At 42.7% G+C, this 23,993-nt stretch overlaps 1 protein-coding gene across 8 annotated transcripts in view; it reads left to right on the top strand.

Moving 5' to 3' along the window:
• htt (huntingtin) overlaps nt 1-23,993 on the top strand; it is a 216,068-nt gene that overhangs the window by 64,321 nt on the left and 127,754 nt on the right. For 4 of the 8 annotated variants that reach the window (XM_080189503.1, XM_080189502.1, XM_080189497.1 and 1 more), the window contains 6 exons: nt 1,030-1,153; nt 7,874-7,992; nt 13,707-13,818; nt 13,911-14,048; nt 16,780-16,938; nt 21,530-21,627. In XM_080189503.1, coding sequence (XP_080045629.1) covers nt 1,030-1,153; nt 7,874-7,992; nt 13,707-13,818; nt 13,911-14,048; nt 16,780-16,938; nt 21,530-21,627 — 750 coding nt within the window. Of the gene's footprint in view, nt 1-1,029; nt 1,154-7,873; nt 7,993-13,703; nt 13,819-13,910; nt 14,049-16,779; nt 16,939-21,529; nt 21,628-23,993 lie in introns of all 8 variants that reach the window. The other 4 variants (XM_080189500.1, XM_080189499.1, XM_080189496.1 and 1 more) reach the window with 2 other exon arrangements.

Raw genomic sequence — 23,993 nt, 5'->3', positions numbered from 1 at the left:
TCATAATTTTGTACACCTCTATCACCGCCTTTGCTCCAAGGAAAATAACCTGAACCTATCCAATCTCTCCTCGTAGCAACAGTTTTCTAGCCCTGGCAACTTTCTTCTAAACACAGTATGAAGTCTCACAACACCAGGTTTAAGACTTCTTATTGTGTTTACCTCAGTCCAATGCCAGCATCTCTACATAACTTTCTTGTAAACCTCCTTTACGTTCTCTCCAGAGCCATTATGATTCCAGTATGTTTTCAATTTAATGCCACACTTAATTTCCCTTGTTAGCCACAGCTGTTGTGTCTTTCCCTTAGTCTTTTTTTCTCACTGAAGTGTATTTTTCGTAGTATTCTAAAATATATCCTTAGTGTCTGTTACTGCTGTCTACTGACCTGTACTTTAATTGAATTACCTGGATCACTTTAGCCACCTTCATAGTTGCACTTATTTAAGTTTAAAACACTTATTTTAGATCCATTTCTTCCTGTGTCTGTGGGTTTCCTCTGCGTGCTCCAGTTTCCTCCCTCAGTCCAAAGATGTGCAGGTTAGGTGCATCGGCCATGCTGCATTCTCCCTCGGTGTACCCGAACAGGTACCAGAGTGTGGCGGCTAGGGGAATTTCACAGTAACTTCATTGTGATGTAAGCCTACTTGTGGCAACAATAAAAAAATTAAACTTTAAAAACTTTAAACATCACTTTTTTTTTACAAAATTAGCCTCCACTCATTGCATTTTGCTAGAGAAATCAGTCTGCTTTTCTCCGGAGACATTACTGATGTTCTCTTCCATCAGCAGGTGGAAACAACCTGATTTACTCCTTACCTAATTATTAAACCTTTCATAATTTCAGAGATGCTTCCTCTGTTCACCCTTTAAACTCCCAATTCTGATTATTTAGGTGAGAGGGTAAGTGATTAGTTAACACTTCTGAGGAAACGAGGGAAGAAATGGGGATTCAATGAACAGGAAGACGCCACCAATCCTGCTGAAACCTGGTGTTGTAAATTATTACTGAATCTGCTTGTTTGAACCAGGTGCTGGATGGGACAGACAATCAGTATTCAGCAATGCAGATCGGACAGCTTCAAGATGAGGAGGAGGATGCCTCAAATACTCCTGGAGATGCACTTCTAGACAGCTTCACAAGTTCCACCCTGGGTACGTTGTCTTGTGCTTTTAAAACAAACTACAATATTAACTTCAGGGACTGAGTTAAGAATTGACGTTGACTTTCATGTTTATTCCTTAATGCCGTGTTACAAGTAACATTCTTGTTCTAATCCTAATTGTTGACAATATTAAAACGCATACTTAACACTTTGGCAATGTATTACCTAACACACTTCACTATGTGCGGACTCTTGATTTGGAGTCATTTCAGCTGTTTTCAGCTTTGCTTATTTCTTTTTTGAGGGCAAGCAGATAGCAGACAGGACATCCCCACTCATGATGGAGATGAAAGCTGGGGCCCTAAAAAAAAAAATAGTCACTGATAAATCCGAAAGGAAATTCGGGAGAAATGTCTTTACCTGAGTGGAGTGGGAATATGGAACGTTGCACCACAATGACTAGTTGGGGTGAATACAATAGAGGTCTTGATGGTAAACAAGATATATACATGAAGGAGAAAAAAATAAAAGATATGTTGACAGGATTAGATGAAGCAGGGTGGAAGGAAGCAAAAGAAGAGCATCAATGCTGGCATGAATTCTGTACTGTAATATGTAAAATAATCACAGCACAATACTGATTTTTCTTTAAACAATAATGGCTTGTAAGGGTTGGAATTGAAGCGCTAATTCTTATTAAAAAACAAATGAACTTAATACAGCTGATCAGAAAAACTTAGCCTTAATACATTTTAATAAATGTACTAAGTGTAATCCATTCACTTGAACTTGCCCAGTGCATATCGCGCGATATATTTCGACGGAATAGGACTTCTTATGGTCCTGCTGAGATCTTGCAAAGCTGTCCTTGGCAAGGGTTGCCAATTTTAAGGCTTGGGTGTAGCAGGCACACAATGGCATGGTTTATTAAATGCTGGCCCTCCACATCTGAGACATCTGGTGTGGATGGAATCAATATCTCTTTTATTACCCAGCTGCAAAGGGAAGTTAGATGGGTGTCTTTAGTTGGCATGGACACATGGGCAGAATGGTTCCCTTCTGTGCTGTATCATTTCTGATTCTAAGTACACCAGGGAGGAGGGAGTAGGAGGATATGCTGAGTGGGGTGGAAGGAGGTTCATGTGGAACCTATGCATAGCACAGACCAGTTGGGCTGAAGGACCTAATACTGTGGCATTCTAATAAATCCAATGCATTCCTAGCTGGCCTCCCACATTCTACCCTCTAAACTTGAGGCTGTCCAAGGCTGCTGCCGTGTCCTAATTTGCATCAAGTTCCATTTTCCCTTCACCCTGCACTTGCTGTCCTACATTGGCTCTGGGTTAAGCAATACCTAAATTAAAATTCTCCTTCTTCCTGTCCATAATCTGTCCATGAAGTTAGCAAATGTTTCTGTGTGCAATGGCTGCTATTCAGTTGTTAATTACAAATTTGAGATTAATGGATTTTTCGTTAACCAGATATGTTGAGGGCTATGGAGGCAAAGGTGGGTGTGTGGAATTGGGTCACAGATCAGCCATGATTTCACTGAATGGCAGGATAGGCTTAAGGGGCTGAATGGCCTTCTACATAACAACAGAACAGGAGTAGAGCTTGCTTTTGTAGGCAGAATGATCATGGCTGATCTTTTGTCTTAGTGCCACTTTCCTACTTGATCTCCATATCCCTCAGTTCCTGGATACTAAAACCTGTCTAAATATATTCAATAATGGAGCATCCACACCCCTCCTGGGGTAGAGAATGCCAAATATTTGAGTTGAAAAACATTTTCCTCGCCTCTTATTTTAAATTTAAGTTTATTCATTAATGTCACAAGTAGACTTACATTAACACTGCAATGAAGTTACTGGGAAAATACCCGTGTCGCCACACTCTGACACCTGTTCGGGTACACTGAGGGAGAATTTAGCATGGCCGATCCACCTAACCGGCAAGTCTTTCAGATTCTAGAAGGAAACTCACGCAGACATGGGGAGAACATGCAGACTGCACACAGGCTGTGACCCAAGGCTGGAATTGAACCCACTGCCACCGTGCCCCCAATATCCTGCGACTGTTCCACTGGCTGGGGTATCTAAAACACAAGGGCAACAACCTCTCGGTGTTTATCAGGGCATTTCAGAATCCTGTACATTTCAATGTGGCCGCCTCCCATCTTCTAAACTCCTATGGGAGTGTACTCAGCCTTTCACCCCAGGCACCACTCCAGTGAACCTTCACTGTACTGTCTGCCATGCAAATGTATCCTTCCTCAGATAATGTGTACAATATTTCAGGTATGGTCTTACCAAAGTCTGCATAATTATAGCAAGACTACTTAATTCCTGCACCCCAATCAGTGCAGACAAAGCCCCCTGGCTTGTCGAGTCTGCACCAACACGTGAGAAACCCCTGAACTCCGAGCTAATCCCATTTATGAGCGCTTGGCCAAAAGCCTTGAATGTTATGATGTGCCAAGTGCTCATTCAGGTACTTTTTAAAGGATGTGAGACAACCCACATCTACCACCCTCCCAGGCAGCGCATTCCAGACTCTCCACCTTCTGGGTAAAAACGTTTTTTCTCGCAACTCTCCCCCTGCCCCTTTCAAACCAGTTGCCCTTCACCTTGAACCTGTGTCCCCTTGTGACTGACCTTTCAACCAAGGGAAACAACTGCTCCCTATCAACTCTGTCCATACTCATAATTTTGAACACCTTGATCAGGTGGCCCCTCAGTCTTCTCTGCTCCAACAAAAACAACCCAAGCCTATCCAACCTCTTCATAACTTAAATGTTCCATCCCAGGCAGCATCTGGTGAATCTCCTCTGCATCCCCTCCAGTGCAGTCGCATCCTCCTATAATGTGGGGACCAGAACTGCACACAGGACTCTAGCTGTGGCCCACCAGAGTTCTATACAATTCCAAAATATCTTCCTTGCTTTTATAATTTGCCTCTATTGATAAAGGCATGTGTCCCAAATACCTTTCTCACCACCCCACTAATATGTTGCTCTGTTTTCAGAGACTTATAGGCAAACACGCCAAAGTTCCTTTGTTCCTCCAACTTCCCAAGCCATTCATTGAGCACTTCCTTATCAAATTACTCCTTTCAAAATGCACCAGCTCATACTTTACAGAGTTGCTATAATAAGTTTATTGTGCCATTTGCCTTCCTAATTGTTTGCAATACTCACATGCAAGCTTTCTATTCCATATACAAGTACATTCAAGTTCCTCTATACATCAACATTTGCAAGTTTCACATCTTTGAAAATATCCTGCTTTTCTCTTCCTACTCCCCAAAGTGAATAACTTCAGGCAAAAATAGAGCTTGTTACATTAACTGTATTTTCTCTTTCCACAGATGCTGCCAGACCTGTTGATTTTTTTTTCCAGCATTTTCTGTTTTTGTTTCAGATTCCAACACCTGCAGTATTTTGCTTGAATAACCTCATGCTTCCCCACCTTTATACTTCATCTACTGTCTTATTGCCCACTCACTTAACCTCTCTATATTTCTTTGCAGCCTCTTTGTCCTCCTCACGGCTTATATTCCAATCCAGCTTTGTATTGTCAGCAAACTTCATTATCTCGGATTCTTCTTCAAAGTTATTAATATTGATTGTAAACAGCTGAGGCCTCAGCATTTACCGTGCGGCATTCTAGTCGATACTGCCTGCCAACTTGAAAATGCGCCATTTATTCCTATTGTCTATTCCCTGTCCATTAACCAATGCACTATCCATGCTAATATCTTACCTCCACTTCATGAGCCCTTGCACATTAACTTGTGTGGCACCTTATCAAAAACCTTTTAGCAATTAACAGTCAACCACATTGGTGTGTGTCACATGTAGGCCAGATTAGATATAAATGGCAGATTTTCTTCAAGAACTAGACATGTTTTTCTGACAATCGAGAATAGTTGTTACGATTACTGTTAGTGAAACTAGTTTTGGATTTGATATTTATGAATAAGTTGAATTTAAACTCTACAAGCTGCTGTGGTGGGATTTGAACTCATGTCCCCAGATCATTAGCTTCGTCCAGTGATAGTATCACTGTTTCCCTGTATACTGCATCTTTTGGTTTCCCTTTATCTACCTTACTAGTTAACAATATGAATGAGAATTAGAGCAAGAGTAGGCCATTCAACCTTTTGAGTTCATTCTGCCATCCATTAAGGTCATGGCTGATGACCTACCTCAACAGCATTTTCCCACACACAATAGCTACATCCTCAAAAATCTCCAAATACTATTTTGCACTGTAAAACCACATTGACTTTGATCATACTATGCTTTTAAGTTCATTGTTAAGACTTCCTTAAATAGATTCCAGCATTTTCCCAATGATTCAAGTCCACCTAATTGGCCTTTAGTTCCCTGTTTTTGTTTTCTCTAGAGTAGTGGTGTTACATTTGCTGACATCCATTCTGCTGGGCTATTATAGAATCAAGGGACTTAATCATAACCAGCATATTCACTATCTCTGCAGCTATCTCTTTTAGAGCCCTAAGAGGTAGACCATCAGGTCCTGGGATTTGTTCGATTTTTGACCCTTGCATTTCTTCAATATTTTTTCTGTGATATTAATTCATTTCTTGTGTCCCTAATAGCAATGTGCAGGAAAGTTGAGGTAAAGTAGGAAGTTGTCATTTAAGTAATAGTGAGCTTGGTTCGTAAATGCTTGAAGGTTATGGGAGTGGGAAGTTTGAGAACTTAGCAGAGAGTGCATTAAGAGCTAAAACCATCATCTCAGCACGCAGGATTGTCGAGGAGTAAAGATAGTGAGCATAGATTGGTGGAGGGGTGAGGGGGCTCAAAGGAATTTCCAGCTTATTTCCCTCTTACAAATCCTGTTTTTTTTTCTTGCTGCTTGATTTTTCAGTGGCTATTGTGGGGTAGGGAATGTCTAGTTATGATGTTTTGGGCATTGTGAATGGATGGCAAGCTTCATGGATCAGTTCCGTTTTCTTCCCCGTCATTTTCAAATGTAGGTATAGAAGATCGGGAGGCAAATCTTCAGAGCGGCACAGACTATACTAATTGATAAAATAGAGAATTTTCTGTCCAGTGTTACTGGAAGCATTATTTAAAGTTAGGTGCCTATGAAATGTTGAAGATCTGATTGTACCATGTCTTAGAAACCCAGCTTTGCACAAACCTTTGCTAAAGACCCATGTGGTAATTTGAGATGTGCATTTTTGTAAGTAGAATAGCCTTTAGCCCTTTATATTTTACTTATTTGTTCCTGGGTGTTACTGCTTAGGCCAACATTTACTACCCATCCCTAACTGACCTTGAAGATGATGGTGAGCTACCTTCTTAAACTGTTATAGTCCATGTGGTGTCGATTAAACCCACAGTGCTGTCAGGGAGGGAGGTCCAGAATTTTGACCCAATGATGGTGAAACAACGGCAATATTGTTCCAAGTCAGTGTTGTATGTGGCTGGAGAGGAACTTGAAAGTTGCGGTATTTTCATGCATCTGCAGACCTTGTCCTTTTGGGGGATGGACATTGTCGGTTTGGAAGGTGCTGTTGAAGGAGGTTGTGGTTTTGGAAGGTGTTGTAGAGGAGTCCGGTTGTGGTTTTGGAAGGTGTTGTTGAAGGAGTGAGCATTGCAGATTTGGAAGGTGCGGTTGAAGGAGAAGGGGTTGGAGGGTGCTGCCTTCGATGGTGCTGTCATCTTTCTGTGCATTCCTATCTTAGTGAGCATCTTATCTAATGTCTCACGAATGATGGTACCTCCTGATAATGCAGCACTATTTGATTGCTTTGCTGGAATGTTAACTTTCTTGAATGTGCTCAGAGTGATCAACCTTTGAACCTGAGGTGAGAGTGTTGCCACTAGAGTCCATCTGTCTACCCTCCCTCCCCCTCCCCAATTAACTATACCTGCATGATGAAGTTGATGAAGTGCCTGCCTCCACCTAACTTTTCCTAACCAGGATGCAGTTGAAATGGAAACAGAGGTGCAGATCTCTGATATTCCAACATGCCATCTTGCTAACGAACATTATAAAGAGTTTGAGAAATGACCAAATAACCCATTGCAGCTCAACTTATCTGTGGTAAGCAGCTGCTCCGCCATTTAATAGGTTGTGAGTTTGTAAACTATAATCACGTACGTGGGGAGTTCTTGATCTTGAACTTGTCAGAGAATGGTAGAGAGAACTTGGAGACTGAACTAACTCAGGCTGCTTACGTACCATCACTGTCGGAGAGGACTTTACAATGCAATTATAGAGTGCCTTACTGCATCTCTCAAAGGTTCCAAAGTGCTTCGTGTACAATGAATTTTGTTTAAATTCAGCAAATGCTACATTGGCAAAGTCGGCAGCCATTTTGTGCACAGCAAGTTTCCACAAGCAGTGATGAGGTTAATGACCAGTTGCTCTGTTTTCGGTGGTGTTTTGCTGAGGGACGAGTGTTGGATTAAAACACTAGAAGAACTTTCAACTGTTGTTTGAATAGTGTCATGGGATCCTTGACTTTCACCTGAACCACCAGAGCAGGGAAAAGTAACCTTGATCCAGTGCCTTATTTAACTGGTTACAACTTCAGCAATCTTTCAGCACTGTTAGTGTCCACCTAGGCTGTGAGATCAAGATGGACTGCAGATCAGCATTGTGGATGTCCAAGGGCAGGCCATCTTCTTACTTTAGCCAGGGAGTGGAACAAGTTGACTTAGAAAATGAGGATAGAAAAACTTTATTTAACATAGAAAAGCAGGGGAGAAAAATAATTTCTCTTAATCTTACAGCAGTAAACAAATCTCATTTGTTAAGTCACATGGGCCACAGCCGGCAGTCCTCTGACAGCAGTGTTGATCGTTTTGTCGTGAAGGATGACTGCGTTGAGTCAGCAGATCTTGATACCAAGGTGAGATGTCTTTATGTTGTATTTCTTAATCAAGGTTTGAATAGAGTAAATAAGGAGAAACTTTTTTCACCGGCGGGAGCGTACGCTGTCTGATTCTCGGCGTTTTGCTTTTGGAAAGGATGTCGAGGCTGGCACAGGGTGCAGGGGAGGCCTTTGCATTTCTCCTGTGTTGGCCTTTTGTGTATCCCTGAATTAATTCATTCCACCATTGGTGGCTCTGCCTTCATCTGCCAGGGCCCAAAACTCTGGAGTTGCCTCCCTGAACCTCTTCACCCCTGTTGCCTCCTTTTTAAGCCACTGCTTATTTCCTGCCGCTTTGAACAAATTTTTGGTTGCCTTTCCTAATATCATCATATAGGGCACGGTATCAAATTTTGTTTGATAACGCTTCTCTGAAGCTCTATGGTCCATTTTACTACATTTAAAGGTGTTAATATAAATGTAAATTATTATTGTTAAAAGGTACCAGGAATTAATTTATGTGGAGAAACTTAGAGAAATTTGGATTGCTTTCCGAAAAGCAAAGTTAAGGGGAAATATAATAGAAAATATAAATTAGGAGCAGGATTAAACCACTCAGCCCTCGAGCCTGCTTCACCATTCAATAAGATGGCTGATCTGGTTGTAACCTCAACGCTACTTTTCTGCCTACTCCTAATAACCTTTCATCCTCTTGTTTATCAAGAATCTATCTAGCTTTGCCTTAAAAAATTCAAAGACTCTGTTTCTGCTGTCTGTTGAGGAATAGAGTTCCAAAGACTAATGACCCTCTGAGAGAAAATAAAACTCTCTTCATCTCTGTCTTCAATGGGCAACCCATTATTTTTAAATAACGATCCCGAATTCTAGATTCTTCCACAAGAAGAAATATTCTTTCCACGTCCACCCTGTCAATACCCCTCAAGATCTTGTTAGTTTATTCTCTAACCTCCAGTGGATACAACCCTAACTTTAACCAACCTTTCCTCATAGGACAACGCTCTCATTCCATGTATTAGTCTAGGAAAGCTTCTCTGAGCTGCTTCCAATGAATTTACATCCTTCCTTCAATAAAGAGACCAATAGAGGTGCTCAGAATGATGGCTTTTGAGAGTCAATAGAGCAATCGCAGGCATGATGGGCCCAAATGGCCTCCTGCACTGTATCATTCTATTATATAAAAGGCTCCAAATATTTCTACTTTGAGTGGTCTGTATGTTACCAAGCTGCTTCTGCACTGTGCCTTGTAGTAAAATTTCTTTTTGCACTGCTGACATTAAGTTTCAACAAGGGAGTCATGTTTTACTGCAGTGGCCAATGATTAGTAAGCAGCAGAATTTACATCTCGTTATTTCTGAAGTGGCCCTTCCCACTAAGCCTCATTTTCAGTCGGTCCTGACTGGCCGTTTGACATGTTAACTTGCTCACCTGAGACTTTGGAGTACATGATGATAGTGAGCATCTGCGTAGTAAATGTTAGGTTTTGTTTTGTGCATCTGTTTTGAGCTATTCTTGATCTGAAGCTTCTGAACCTGGAGGTGGCGAAACATGTCACCCACCAAGATGAGCTCCTTCATGTCGTGTTAAGGTTCATTGGTGGGGAGACTGAATCATTAAACATAGAAAAACTACAGCACAAACAGGCCCTTCGGCCCACAAGGCCTGTGTTAATTTATGGGGTCATGATGTGGGTATGCCGGTGTTGGACTGAGGCCAGAACTCTCCATTCACCTGACGAAGAGGCTGTCCCCTCGAAAGCTAGTGAGAATATTATCAAATAAATAGGTTGGACTAAAACCTGGTGTTGTCAGACTTTTTACTTAATTTATGGGGAACATGGAATTTCCATACTGAATGGGAACGTTTATTCTCATTTATCTTGCTCTTTAATAACTTATTAATAGGGAAACTGTGCTGAAACTTTATAGTCATAAACAGGCCCTTTGGCCCAACTTGTCCATGCCACCTTTGTTTTAAACGACTAAGCTAGTCCCAATTTCCTGCATTTGGCTTATATCCCTAGATAGCCATCTAGCTTATGTAATCTCAATGCTTTTAAAAAGACAAAGTTGTACCCATCTCTACTACTACCTCTGACAGCTTGTTCCAGATATTCACCACCATGTGTGAGAAAATTGCCCCTCTGGATCCTTTTGTATCTCTCCCCCTCACCTTAAATCTATGCCCTCCAGTTTTAGACTCCCCAGCTTTGGGAAAAGGTATTGACTATCTATCTGATCTATGTTCCTAAACCACCTAATCTCAAGGAAAAAAAAGTCCTAGTCTCTCCAGCTTCTGCTTATAACGCAAACCATCAAGTTCTGGTAGCATCCTAGTATACCTTTTCTGCACTCTTCTTTTCTAGTTTAATAATATCCTTTCAATAATAGGGTGACCAGAACTATAAGCAGTATTCCAAGTGTGGCCTTATAAAACTCTGGTTAGGCCACAACTAGAACATTTCATCCACTTCTGGTCTCCACATTTTAGTAAAAACATTCGGGTCTCTGAGAAGGTACAGAGGATACTTATCAGAATGGTTCCAGGAATTGGGGGTGGATGTAACTTCAAAATTAGGTTGGAGAAACTGGGGTGGTTCTCCTTGGAGCAAAGAAAATTGAGAGAGTTGATAGAGGTGTACAAGTTTATTACAGTTTTGGGTAAATTAGGTGAGGAAAAACATCCTATTAGCTGGTGATGCAATGATGAAGGGACACAGGTTTAAGGTTTTGGGCGAAAAATACAAGAGGAAAATCTTTTCAATGCAATGAGTAATAATGATTTGGAACTGTCGGCCAACGAGGGTAAGGGCGCTGAGACCAATTAATGACATCAAAAGGAAATTGGCAGAGCACTGGGTGGAGCAGGGCCAGATGGTATTGCTCTGTGGAGAACCAGGATAGACTTAATGGGCCAAATGACTACCTTGGATGCTGGAACACTGGCGTCCAAAATTTTAACAGAAGGTGTTTTATTGCTGCACAGCTGATGGGGTAGCATTGCATCTTGGATATGTTCTACTGGCAGAATTTGGGGGAAAAACTCCCCATTCGCCTGACAAAGGTGCAGCACTCCGAAAGCTAGTGACGTTTACTACCAAATAAACCTGAAACCTGTTGGACTTGAACCTGGTGTTGTGAGACTTCTTACTGTGCTTATCCCAGTCCAATGCCGGCATCTCCACATCAGAATTTGGGGAAGTAGAATATTGGCAGCAGCTCATCATATAAATATAACCCTTTTTATTATTGTGGCAAAAACTCATAAATTGCTTAGCACAATGCATTACTTTTTGAAGTTCAGTCCAAGATATCTGGATAAACATTTACATGCGACTTGTGTCTGACTATCCATTTCATTGTTGCTAGCAAATCAACTTGTGTTTTGGTGCTGTTGGTTTTGCAAGGCATGTTGGTCAGGGTACTGAAAGATTCTGTACTATTCTTAGAGAAGTGCCATGCGATGGATACGTCTGTTGGAACAGATTGACAGAATATCCCTAGAGTGGCACCTTCCTCAACATGTTGTACCAATCTAGATTGATATAAAGGTTTGTTATGAGTCTGAAACTCAACAATCTTCTGAGCCAGAACATGGATACTGGAACAGGGAACATGGTCGAATGAGTTGGAGAGAAGCACAGGGTGGGGGGGTGGTCTGATGGGAAGAGGAGTGGAGTATTGATTGCATATGGGTAGGAACTTAATGCAAATAACTTGCAAACATTTTACTGCAAATGTGATTGCCTTAGACTTTCAAAAGCCTGAGTAGCATTTGCATGTCAAGGCGTTACATATTGTGCCCTTCACTTTAACCTGAAGTTTTCTGTGAAGCTTCTGTTTACAGGACTCTTCTTTAACAAGTCGTTGCCACATTGGGGCCACAGAAGGTTTCTCTTCAGTGTATCTGAATGATGAAGCTATGTCACAGCTTGTTCCAAGAAAACAAAAGAATAAGGATATTTGGATTTCCAAAAGGCATATACTAAGGTGCTACAAAAAAAGTTAACGTGCAAGATAAGGGCTCATGGAGTGGAGGTAATCTATCAGCATGGCTTGAGGAGTGCTTAATGACCAGAATGTAGAGGGTAGGGATAAATGGGGCATTTTCAAGTTGGCTGTCTGTAACTAGCAGAGTTCAGTGATAGAAACTCACTATTTGCAATCAATACTAATGACTTTGACGAAGAACTTGAAAATAATGAATTTAAGTTTGCTGACAGGACAAAGCTAGGTGGTATTTAAGCTGTGAGGAGGAGACACACAGACTGCAGAAAAATAGAGACAGGTTAAGTGAGCGGGCTACAAGGTGACAGATGGAGTATAATGTGAGGAAGTGAGAGGTTATTCATTTTGAACGTAAGAATAGAAAAGCAGGTTGCTTTTTAAAAGACATCAAAATTACATATAAAAGCAAAATACTGTAGATGCTGGAAATCTAAAACAAAAACAAGTAGTGCTGGAAATGCACATCAGTGGAGAGAGGAACACCATTTCAGGTCATTACATAGATGTACAGTTATTAATCCAGAACATGAATTTGTGTAAAGTTTATTATCCAATTAGAAAGCTGGGGGATTGAGCGCCCATGCATCAACTATGTTGCGTTAGGTAGTGCCGAGAGATTGATGTATGTTGGAGATGCCACTTTTTGATTGAGACCTTGAACCTTCGGCCTGCTGTTTGTGTGCCCCAGAGATTCCTAACTCATTATTCAGCCAACACCACCAAAAGTTGGTTATCTGGTCATAGATCTGATTCTGTTTGTGGGATCCTGCTTGCCACAAATTGGCAACCACAACTGTTGAGCATAATAAGGACTGCGCAAGAAAAGAGTAATTTGTTGCATGTGAGGCACTTGGGCGCACCCTGTGAATATGAGATGCTGCAAGTTATTTCTCCAGTTCTGTAGTTGACGCAAAATAAGTTATATCCATCTGGCATTTTCTGCTATTCTTTTTGCATTTAATCAGTTTGCAAGATTTCTTTTATCCTGTTTGCTCACTTGAATGACCTTGATGGGCTGAATGGTCTCCTTCTGTGCTGTAATGACTCCAGGACTCATTTATTGTCAAGATTATTGCACTCTTTGTTTTCTCAGTAAATTTATCTCACTGTGCACCTTTCCGCGTAAGTATTTTATTTTACAGCTTTGTCTTCCAGGTAAAGTACAGCTACCAAAAATCTTTTAGTTTATCCTCCCACCCTTGATGGAATGTGTGAAGGTGCCCTTTGGCATTCAGTCAGGGGTTGGAATTGTGACTTTTACCCCTGATGTTGAGTTGGTGTTTACAGTCTGAAGTCAGGTTCCATGACCCACGGCAGTGTGGATTGTGGACCTCTGCTCTTACACTCTGCTCAGCTGGTCATTTCTTACATGCAAGCCTTGGTTACCTGAGTGTCAGCAAGCTCCTCTCCACTGGTGGCATTGCAGAGGACTATTACTTGATATCCACATACTCACTTCTAATAGAGGTTGCTGGGTCATGAATGGGAGGGCAAGCGCTGGCCAAATCCCTCCTGTGTAACACTGTCCCTGTTGTTGAGATTGACCAGACTAGGGAGATTGAATAATGGGACCTCTGATCAGACCAGCTCTGCTATTTCCTATCAGCCGAGTGACTAGAAAGGACCACTGGTGGGCATACCTCATTGCTCAGTGTGCTCAGGAAGAGTGAAGTTTTTGATTGTACAAGTGCAAATATTGTACATCTGTCTATTTTTTCCCAAAAGCAGCCTTGCCGGATAAAGGGAGACATTGGTCACTATACGGATGAGAACGCTGCCCCTCTGGTCCATTGTGTTCGTCTTCTTAGTGCATCTTTTCTTTTAACGGGACAAAAGAATGGTAAGCAATATAAATTTGGGTGGCTTGAACATTCATAATGTTGTTTTTACTGTGTGATATTGACTGTCATTCTGGACTTTGCTTTGATACAGGTCTTATCCCTGACAGGGAAGTGAGAGTCAGTGTCAAAGCACTGGCAGTGAGTTGTGTTGGAGCTGCCATTGGACTTCATCCTGAAGCTTTCTTCAATAAACTCTACAGGACCCCACTTGAAGTTTTAGAGAGTCAAGGTAATGGAAAGGATTGAAATGATTCTAACATTGACTTTTGGTCCAATTGTTGCAATAGTTCACTGCTTCTTTTTGTCAGTGCGATCTCCTGACATTTCAAGAGTTGCCAGCTGCACAGAGGAAAGCCGATTTAATCATTTCAGAATTGTTGCATCAGTATGTATCTGCTGTATGTTGAAAATGGGAATTGACCACCTTTTCCCCTCCACCCCTCTCTCCATCTTTTTCCTTCTGGTCCTTTCTACCATTGTCCCTCAAACTCCATCCTCGCCCGCTTCCACCTCTGCCTTTATCTCTCTCCTCCTTTCTTCTCCTGTTCTTAATTCCCACCGAGCTGTGGCCCTTCCTCCCTATTATCCTCTGTACCATCCTCTCCTCTTCCCTTCTCTTCTCCGTATTCTGTCCACAAACCCTTCCCTCACCAAAGATGACACTATCTGTGGTTTGGAATGGACAATATCTGACGTGTTAGAGAAACAAAATGCTAGAAATGCTGCCAAGGTCTAGCAGCATCTGTGGAAAGAAAGAAATGTAATGTTTTAGGTCAATAACCTGTTGTCAGAACTGATGAAAGGTCCTCACCCTGAAACATTTTACTGTTTTCCTTTCCACAGATTTCCAGCATTATTTTCCACTGTTTAAACATGATAACATTCAAGGATATGAGACAAGTGCTGTAAAATAAGATTAGTGTGACTTTAGTTGTAGTTATTGCAAGTGCAAACTTGATAGGCTGAAGGGCCTTTTCTGCGCTGTCCAACTCTGACTATTTTTCACTTGAATGTCTACCATGTATTTGCTTTTATGGTCATCTACTGAGAAGTTAAAGTTTCCATAGTCCCAGATGTCCATAGGTTGCTCTCCCCTTTTGAAGGGGAGAGCTGATTTATCCTGAGGGTTAATATATCTCAGACAAGGGGCAAGGTTGTGAAGGCAGAACCTTCATGAATAACCTGAGCTGATATGGGAATTGAACTCATTGTTGAACCTATGCTGCTGTTGATGGTTCATTGAACTGAGACTACAGGAGACGATCATGGAGCTTGCTGTGTCCAGCTTGATAACTAGTGATCCTTGGATTCCTCTTGTCCAGCTTAAAATAAGGAGTTGGGAACTTGTGCAAACGTGTAGGTTATTAGGTAATTTCAAAATAAAACCTGTAAAACAAATCAAGAAAATTCCAGTTCCCAAATACATCTGGCTTTTATTTAGGGAAACCTTAGCTGCAATTTGGGGAGAATTGTTCGTGTACTGATGATGTCACTTAATCCAGAGACCAGGTTAATGCTCTGGATACGTGGATTCAAATCCCACCATGGTGGTATTTAAATTAAATTAATAAATCTAGAATGACACGTTAATCTCAGTAATGTTAACCATGAAATTACCATCAATTGTCAGAAAAACCCATCTGGTTCACCAACATCCTTGAGGGAAGGAAAACTGCCGTCTTTACCTGGTCTGGCTGTGACTGTAGACCCACAACAATAACTGCCCCCTTGCCTGCTGCAATGGCCTTGCAAGCCACTCAGTTCAAGAGCAGTTAGGGGTGAATGACAAATGCTAGCCCAGGCAATGACTCTTGGATCCCATGGAAAGAATAAAAATTTGTTGTGTTGTGTTAGAGAAAGAAATTACTGCTGATGCTGAAAGTATGTCTTTTAATCAGTAAATGCTAGCAAGGCTATCTGGCACAGGAAGGACAGGGGAGTGAAGTGAGTGGTGAATAGTCTTTAGCCACAGCATCCTTTTTGTGCATTGTTTGTAATTGTAGATGAAGCGGCCACTGAGGTAATTCTCAAATGTACTGCAAAATATGGACTTGTAGTCCACCAGCATGTTAAAGAAATGAAGAGTTTGTAACGAGGACGTGAGAATTTTCACGGTGGTGTGATGTACTCCTCTGAATGTTGAATGAAAGTGAACGTGCAGAAGTGCACTTGATTTTCATCAAGCACAGGATGATCCACTGTATAAGTCTTGAATAGATGAAGGGTATTCCCGTGATATGCCTTTTCTCTTTATTCATCATCGGAATGAGAGTGTCTCTGGCAAGATTGGCATTTATCGCCTAGACCTAGTTGAGAAGCCTCAACACCAGGTTGAAAGTCCAGCTGGTTTATTTAGAATCACGAGCTTTCAGAGCACTGCTCCTTCCTCAGGAGCAGGTGAGGGAGGGGCAGCTCTCCGAAAGCTTGTGATTCCAAATAAACCTCTTGGACTTTAATCTGGCGTTGTGAGACTACTTATTGTGCTCACCCCACTCCAATGCCGGCATCTCCACATCCTGGTTGAGAAGGGTTGGCTTCTTGAACTGAGGCAGTTTGATACAAACAAGGATAGCTTAAGAGTTGATCTATATTGCTGGAGTCCTTATATCATCCAGATTGGGTAAGAACGTTCTGGAATTTTCCCCAAAATGACATTCAATAAATCATTTAGGCACTTGACAATCTGACAGCCTCTTTTACAAGATCAGATTTTCTTTTTCAAACTGAATTCAAATTTCCAAGCCGCCATCATGGAATTTGAGCTCACATGGGCACTGTAGGTTATTAATCCTGATATATGGATTGCTAGTGCCGTTGCATAGCCACCGCATTATTAGTCTCTTACATGGCAGGTCAACCAGCATTAATCATTTCCTGTGTTTGTATGTTTGAGAGTCTGCGTATTATGTGAATAAGTCACAGAGGTACAACATACATCTTTGACTCTCTTCATTCTTCAGAGGAACAGTGCATTTCTGATATTTTGAAATATGTTGATCATGGAGATCCACAGATAAGAGGTGCCACTGCCCTCCTTGCTTCAACCTTCATTCATTCGGTTCTGACCAAGACTCGGTTTAATCCAGAAAATTGGCTTTCCACAGTAGGAGGCACCACAGGTAAGTGGATAATTTCACATTGATTTTCATTTCATCTGTGCTCCTCTTCGTGACTGGTACCCAGGCAGCTGGATTAATATTTTAGGAATTGCTCAATTGTAAAAAGTTTAAGGGCCGCCTAGTTTGTCTTCCACCATCTTGCAGTCATGTGATATGTTCGCAAAGGAATTGTGCAATCTTGATAATTAGTCTCCAACAGATTCGGACCAAAGTCAACGGAAAACTCCTGAGTTGGAGAGACTTGTTGGAATCCATTGGTTCAAAATCACTACCTCCCAGCCATTCTACAGTTAGCCGCATAACAGAATCTTGATCAATTGGGCCACTGGGCTGACGAATGGCAGATGGAGTTTAATTTAGATAAATGCAAGGTGATGCATTTTGGTAGATTGAGCCAAGGCAGGACTTACTCAGTTAATGGTAGGACGTTGAGGAGAGTTACAGAACAAAGAGACCTAGAGGGTACAGGTTCATAGCTCCTTGAAAGTGGAATCACAGATGGACAGTGTGGTGAAAAAGGCATTTGGCATGCTTGGTTTCAATGGTCAGAACATTGAAGGAGTTGGGATGCCTTGTTGAAGTTGTACAAGATATTGGTAAGGCCACACTTGGAATACTGTGTACAGTTCTGGTCACCCTATTATAGAAAGGAAATTATTAAATTAGAAAGAGTGCAGAAAGGATTTACTAGGATGCTACCAGAATGGCTTGCATTATAAGGAGAGGCTTGATAGATTGGGACTTTTTTCTCTAAAGCGTAGAAGGCTGAGGGGTGATCTTAGAGGTCTACAAAATAATGAGGGGCATAGATCAGCTAGAAAGTCATATCTTTTTCCAAAGGTAGGGGAGTCTAAAACTAGAGGGCATGGGTTTAAGGTGAGAAAAGAGAGATAGTGTCCAGAGGAGCAATTTTTTCAGAGGTGGTAGTAGTAGAGGCAGGTACAGTTTTGTCTTTTAAAAAAGCATTTAGATAGTTACGTGGGTAAGATGAGTATAAAGGGATATGGGCCAAATGTGGGCAACTGGGACTAGCTCAGCGGTTTTAAAAAAAAAGGGTGGCATGGACAAGTTGGGCTGAAGGGCCTGTTTCCATGCTGTAAACCTCTGACTATCTTGAGGGGAAAACAGCAGAAGGATATTTTGAAGGGGTTAGATAAAGTAAGGTGAGATGAGGCTCATGTAGAGCTTAAACACTGGCATTGACCAGTGGGCTGAATGGCCTTCTGTACTGTAAGTCCTATATAATACTATGTAAATTAACTTGTGCTTGGCATTGCAGCTTGTTGTTCTGAGATCTAAAGGTTAGAAGTTCTGTTGCTTTTTCATGGCTCCAATATAAACTTGGTGCAACAACAACTTGTATAGCATCTTTAACGTAATAACACATTCCAAGACTCTGTGGGGACATTGTAATGCAAAGTAAGACATCACATCACATTACATGTCAAGGAGATATTATGTTGGTGACCAAAAGCTTGGTCAAAGACATGAGCTTTAAGGAGCACTCTAAAGGAGGAAGGTGAGATAGCAAGAGAGATGGTGTAAGGAGGGACTTCCAGAGCTCGGCTCAAATCAACCTAAGGCATGGCCGCCAGTGATGGAGCAATCAAAGTGGGTGTATCTACACCACATAGAAACTAGAAGTAGGAGTAGGGAGCATAAGTTTGAGGTGCAATGGGTAAGGTTTAAAAGAGATGTATGAGGCAAGCTTTTTAAACAGAGGATGTTGGGTTTCTGGAACTTGCTGCTGGGGGAGGTCGAGGAAGCACATACAACAGTGACTTTTAAGGAGTGTCTGGACAAATACATGAATAGGATGGAAATAGAGGGATACGGTCCCCGACAGGATAAGAGGTTTTATAGAACATAGAACATTACAGCACAGTACAGGCCCTTTGGCCCTCGATGTTGCACCAACCAGCGGAACCAATCTAATGACCCTCTAACCTAAACTATTCCAATGTTATCCATATGCCTATCCATTGACCATTTGAACACCCTTAAAGTTGTCGAGTCCACAACTGCTGCAGGCAGGGCATTCCGCGCCCTTACTACCCTCTGAGTAAAGAACCTACCTCTGACATCCGTCCTATAATTATCACCCCTCAATTTGAAGCCATGTCCCCTTGTGTTAGCCATCACCATCTGAGGAAAAAGGCTCTCACTGTCCACCCTATCCAATCCTTTGATCATCTTGGATGCCTCAATTAGGTCACCTCTTAACCACCTTCTCTCTAATGAAAACAACCTCAAGTCCTTCTGCCTTTCCTCATAAGACCTTCCTACCATACCAGGCAACATCCTGGTAAACCTCCTCTGCACCCTTTCCAATGCTTCCACATCTTTCTTATAATGCGGCGACTAGAACTGTATGCAATACTCCCAAGTGCAGCTGCACCAGAATTTTGTACAGTTGCAACATGATCTCACGGCTCCGAAATTTAATCCCTCTACCAATTAAAGCTAACACACCGTACACCTTCTTAACAACCTTATTAACCTGGGTGCCAACTTTCAGGGATCTATGCACATGTACATCGAGATCTCTCTGCTCATCGACACTACCAAGATTCCTTCCATTAGCCCTATATTCTGTAATCCTGTTACTCTTACCAAAGTGAATCACCTCACACTTTTCTGCATTAAACTCCAATTGCCACCTCTCAGCCCAGCTCTGCAGCATATCTATGTCCCTCTGCAAACTGTAACATCCATCCTCACTGTCTACAACTCCTCCGACTTTAGTGTCGTCAGCAAATTTACTAATCCATCCTTCTACACCCTCATCTAGGTCATTTTATAAAAATGACAAACAGTAGTGGTCCCAAAACAGATCCTTGAGGTACACCACTAGTAACTGAACTCCAGGTTGAATATTTCCCATCAACCAACACCCTCTGTCTCCTATCAGCTAGCCAATTCCTGATCCAAACTGCTAAATCACCCTCAATCCCATGCATCCGTATTTTCTGCAGTAGCCTACCATGGGGAACCTTATCAAACGCTTTGCTAAAATCCATATACACCACGTCAACTGCTTTACCCTTATCCACCTCTTTGGTCACCTTCTCAAAACTCTTAAGGTTTGTGAGGCAAGTGTGAGGTTTTAGTTCAAGTGGCATGGTCGATGCAGGCTTGAAGGGCCTGTTCCTGTGCTGTAATTTTCTTTGTTCTTTAAGTAGGCCATTCAGCCCTTTGAGTCTGCTCCACCATTCAGTGTGATCATGGCTGATCATCAAATTCAATATCCTGATTTTCTCCCCCTTGACCGCCCCCCCCCCCCTCAAATATCTCTTGATCCCTTTAGCTCCAAGAGTTAGATCTAATTCCTTCTTGAAATCAGACAACATTTTGGCCTCAACTGCATTCTGTGGTAGTGAATTCCATACATCCAGCACCCTGAGTGAAGAAATTTCTCCTCGCCTCATCCCTAAAAAAAAGGTTTACTCCTTATCCTCAAACTGTGACTCCTAATTCTGGACTCCCCCACCATTGGGAGCATTCTTTCTGAATCTACCCTGTCTAACCTTGTTAGATCCCCTCTCGCTCTTCTAAACTCCAGTGAATATAACCCTAACCACTTCAGTCTGTCCTCATATGACCCACCTGCCATGGAATGCAATTGTTTCCAGAGGCGGCTCACTACCACTTCTCGAGGGCAATTGGAGGTGAGCAATAAATGCTGGCCTTGCTAGTAATGCTCACATCCTGTAAATGAATAAAAAAAAGGCCAGAATTCGAGTGCAGATATCATGGTGGCTTGTGGAGCTGGAGAAGATTACATATGAGGAGGGGCAAGGCCATGGAGAAACTTCAAAGCAGGGGTGAGAGTTTTAAAATGAAGTCATTGCACGATGTGAAGCCAATGTGAGTTAGTGAGTATAGAGATGATCGGAGAATGGAACTTGCTGCGAGCACAGGATGATGTCAGCCATACTTCGATATTCTCTGGTTCACAGAACATGAAATGTGGGGAAATAGCCAGGATTACAGTGAGCATTTCAGTCTAGAGGTAATGAAGGAAAGAATGAGGGTTCCAGCAGCACATGAGCTGAGGTTGAATGGACTTGTTTGATGGTATAGAGGTGGATCTAGGCAGTCTCAGTGATGGAGCAGAAATGAGGCTTATCTTAGTCAAATCCAACAGCAGGTTTGCAAACGGTCTGACTAATTTGCATTTATTGCGAGGGAGAGGGATGGCATTGGAAACTAGTGAATGGAGCTTGTGGGAGTAAAGTTGAGGGAGGAAGACTAGAATGGTTATCTACAAATTCATTCAAATTGCTCCTCTATCTGCCTTTCTCTCACCTGTTCCTCCACAGTCCCATTCTGGGTCTGTTCTGCCTTTTGTTGCCGTATGTTCTACCACTGGTAGCAAACCTTTTATCACCTTTGAAGTTTCTCCCAATACCTCGCCACCTTGCTATGGTTTTTCCCATGTCAAAATCCTCGTTAAAACATGTACCTCTTTAATCATGCCGTTAGCCGCCATCTTGGAATTTCTCTCTCTGGATCAATCATTACATGTTATTGCAACATTTCTTTCTAAAACACCTTAGTAAGAAGTTTGTTTTCTGTCTGTTCTTTACAGGATATGGCGTTTCTTTGGAGGATTGTGTGCCTTTACTCCAGAAAACCCTGAAGGATAAATCGTCTGTAACCTGCAAACTGGCCTGTGCTGCTGTCCGGGTATGTATGTCTCCTATTAAATTGGATTGGATAAATAAATAGCATCCTTGCTTTTATTAACTGATCTGTGGGACATTCATTAGCACTGATCTTGTTTTTGTGAATACTGTTGGTTGGTGTTCTTACATTGTAAGATTTTGTTATTTAGATTGGGAGGGGGCTGGGCTGGGGATAGCGGGGCCGGGAAGGGGGCTGTACTGGGACAGTGGGGCTGGGGAGGGAGTGTGTGGGACAGCGGGGTTGGAGAGGCGGTGTGTGGGAGAGTGGGGCCATGGAGGGGGCTTTACTGGGACAGGGAGGGGGTGTACTTGGACAGTGGGGTCGGGGAGGTGGTGTGGGGAACAGGGGGGCTGTACTGGGGCAGTGGGACTGGGGAGGGGATGTGGGGGACAACAGGGCTGGGGAGAAGGCTGCACCAGGACAACAGTGCCAAGGATGGGACTGTACTGGGACAGCAGGGCTGGGGAGGGGGTGTGGGGATCAGTGGGGCTGGGGAGGGGGCTGTACCGGGACATTGTGCACATGCCCATCGCCCAATCCACTAAGAAGCAGGAACTGACCATTCAGCCCCTTGAGCATATTCCATCTTCCAGCATCTGAGAATCACAGGAAAGAACATCACTGCAGCCTCTGTAATGTCTGATGTACCCTGTGAGGGGCTTGAACATGCTGTGTAGAGGCCAGCGTGTTCCCTCCTGACTCACAGCTAACATTCCCAAAGTAATTTGATGGCATTTCCTGGAAGGCAGTGCTGCATCATTTGTATGATACAGAAGCAATTGATTCCCGGCAGTTAGGTTACAGAAGGAGAGTTGCTGCTTCATTCAGTGGACAGATACGCCACCAAGTGGCTCAGCCACTGAATTCCAACCACATCCTCACCAGGCAGAAATGTGCTGATGAGACATTTGCAAGATCATTTCCTTTGGTGCTTTTCTCAGTGATCATCATCCACTGAAGTTGGAAATTTGAATATGCAGTGTTTCAAATTAATTTAAGTATGAGCTGATGATGGAGCAGCGCCCCAAAATCTCGAGCTAACAAATAAACCTGTTGGACTTAAGAGCTGGAGTCTCATGTTGCAGTTGTATAGAACGTTGGTTAGGCCGCATTTGGAGTACTGCATCCAGTTCTGGTCGCCTTATTACCAGAAAGACGTGGAGACCCTGGAGAGAGTGCAGAGGAAGTTTACGGGAGAGGGCGGGAAAGTGGAACTGAGCAGCGACAGATCAGCCATGATCTTATTGAATGGCGGGGCAGGCTCGAAGGGCTGGATGGCCTGCTCCTGCTCCTATTTCTTATGTTCTTATGTTCTTATTATGTTCTTATGGAAGGACTGGGTTATGAGGAAAGATTGGGCAAATTGGGGCTGTTTTCCCTTGAAAGACGGCGACTGAGGGGGGATCTAATAGAGGTGTATAAGATTATGAAGGGTATAGATAGAGTAAACAGTGGTAAGCTTTTTCCTAGGTTGGAAACGCACATTACGAGGGGCCACGGGCTTAGGGTGAGGGGGGGGAGGTATAATTTGGATGTTAGAGGGAGGTTTTTCACAGAGGGTAGTGGGGGTATGGAATGCTCTGCCAAGCAAGGTGGTGGAGGCAGGCACGCTGGAGTTGTTTAAGTGTTACTTAGGCACATGAGCGGGGTGGAGATGGAGGGATATAGGAGACTGTTTTAAATAAGGTTCAGGAGCCTTGGGATGTCCCTGGGAATCAATTGATTCCTTTGGACCGTCCAACATATTTTCTGGCTCACTTGTTTCACTTGGGGATTCCCTTGAATGTGTGTATAAGGATGTGCATGGTATTGATGTTTTTCTCTTTTAACCCACAGGTGCTTCAGTCTGTCTTGTAGCCCAACAAGGGGCATACATGCGATGGGTCGTACGAGGGCTGTTCTTGGTTGTTTCAAGAATAGTCTCGTACTTCACGTCGTTAGTGTACGCTTAAACTGGACCAGATGCTGGGCAACACGACAGCTCAGTGACTATCACTGTTTGCTGTGCAGATACATAGATTTGGGCCAGTGTCTGCGGGAGTTTGCGCATTCTCCCCGTGCTTGCGTGGGTTTTCTCCGGGTGCTCCGGTTTCCTCCCACACCCCAAAGGTGTGCTGTTAAGCTGACTGGTGTAACAAATTGTCCCTAAATTAGTCTTCCCTCAATGTGGAATGCCATAAGCATAGACAAGGGTCATGGGTGGAGAGGGGACTCAATGTTAAAGTGATGGTGCAGGCTCGTTGGGCTGAAGGGCCTGTTTCCCATGCTGTGTTCTTTAACCGAATGTTGTGAGACATCTTACTGTGCCTATCCCAGTCCAACGCTGGTATCTCCACATCATAACTTAAGATAGTATAGAATCCCTA

Source organism: Carcharhinus amblyrhynchos, chromosome 5 (assembly GCF_965287045.1).
Source record: "Carcharhinus amblyrhynchos chromosome 5, sCarAmb.v2.hapA, whole genome shotgun sequence".
Lineage (NCBI taxonomy): Eukaryota > Metazoa > Chordata > Chondrichthyes > Carcharhiniformes > Carcharhinidae > Carcharhinus > Carcharhinus amblyrhynchos.
Note: the sequence above shows the minus strand (reverse complement) of the source record. Positions and strands in the feature narration are given on the sequence as shown.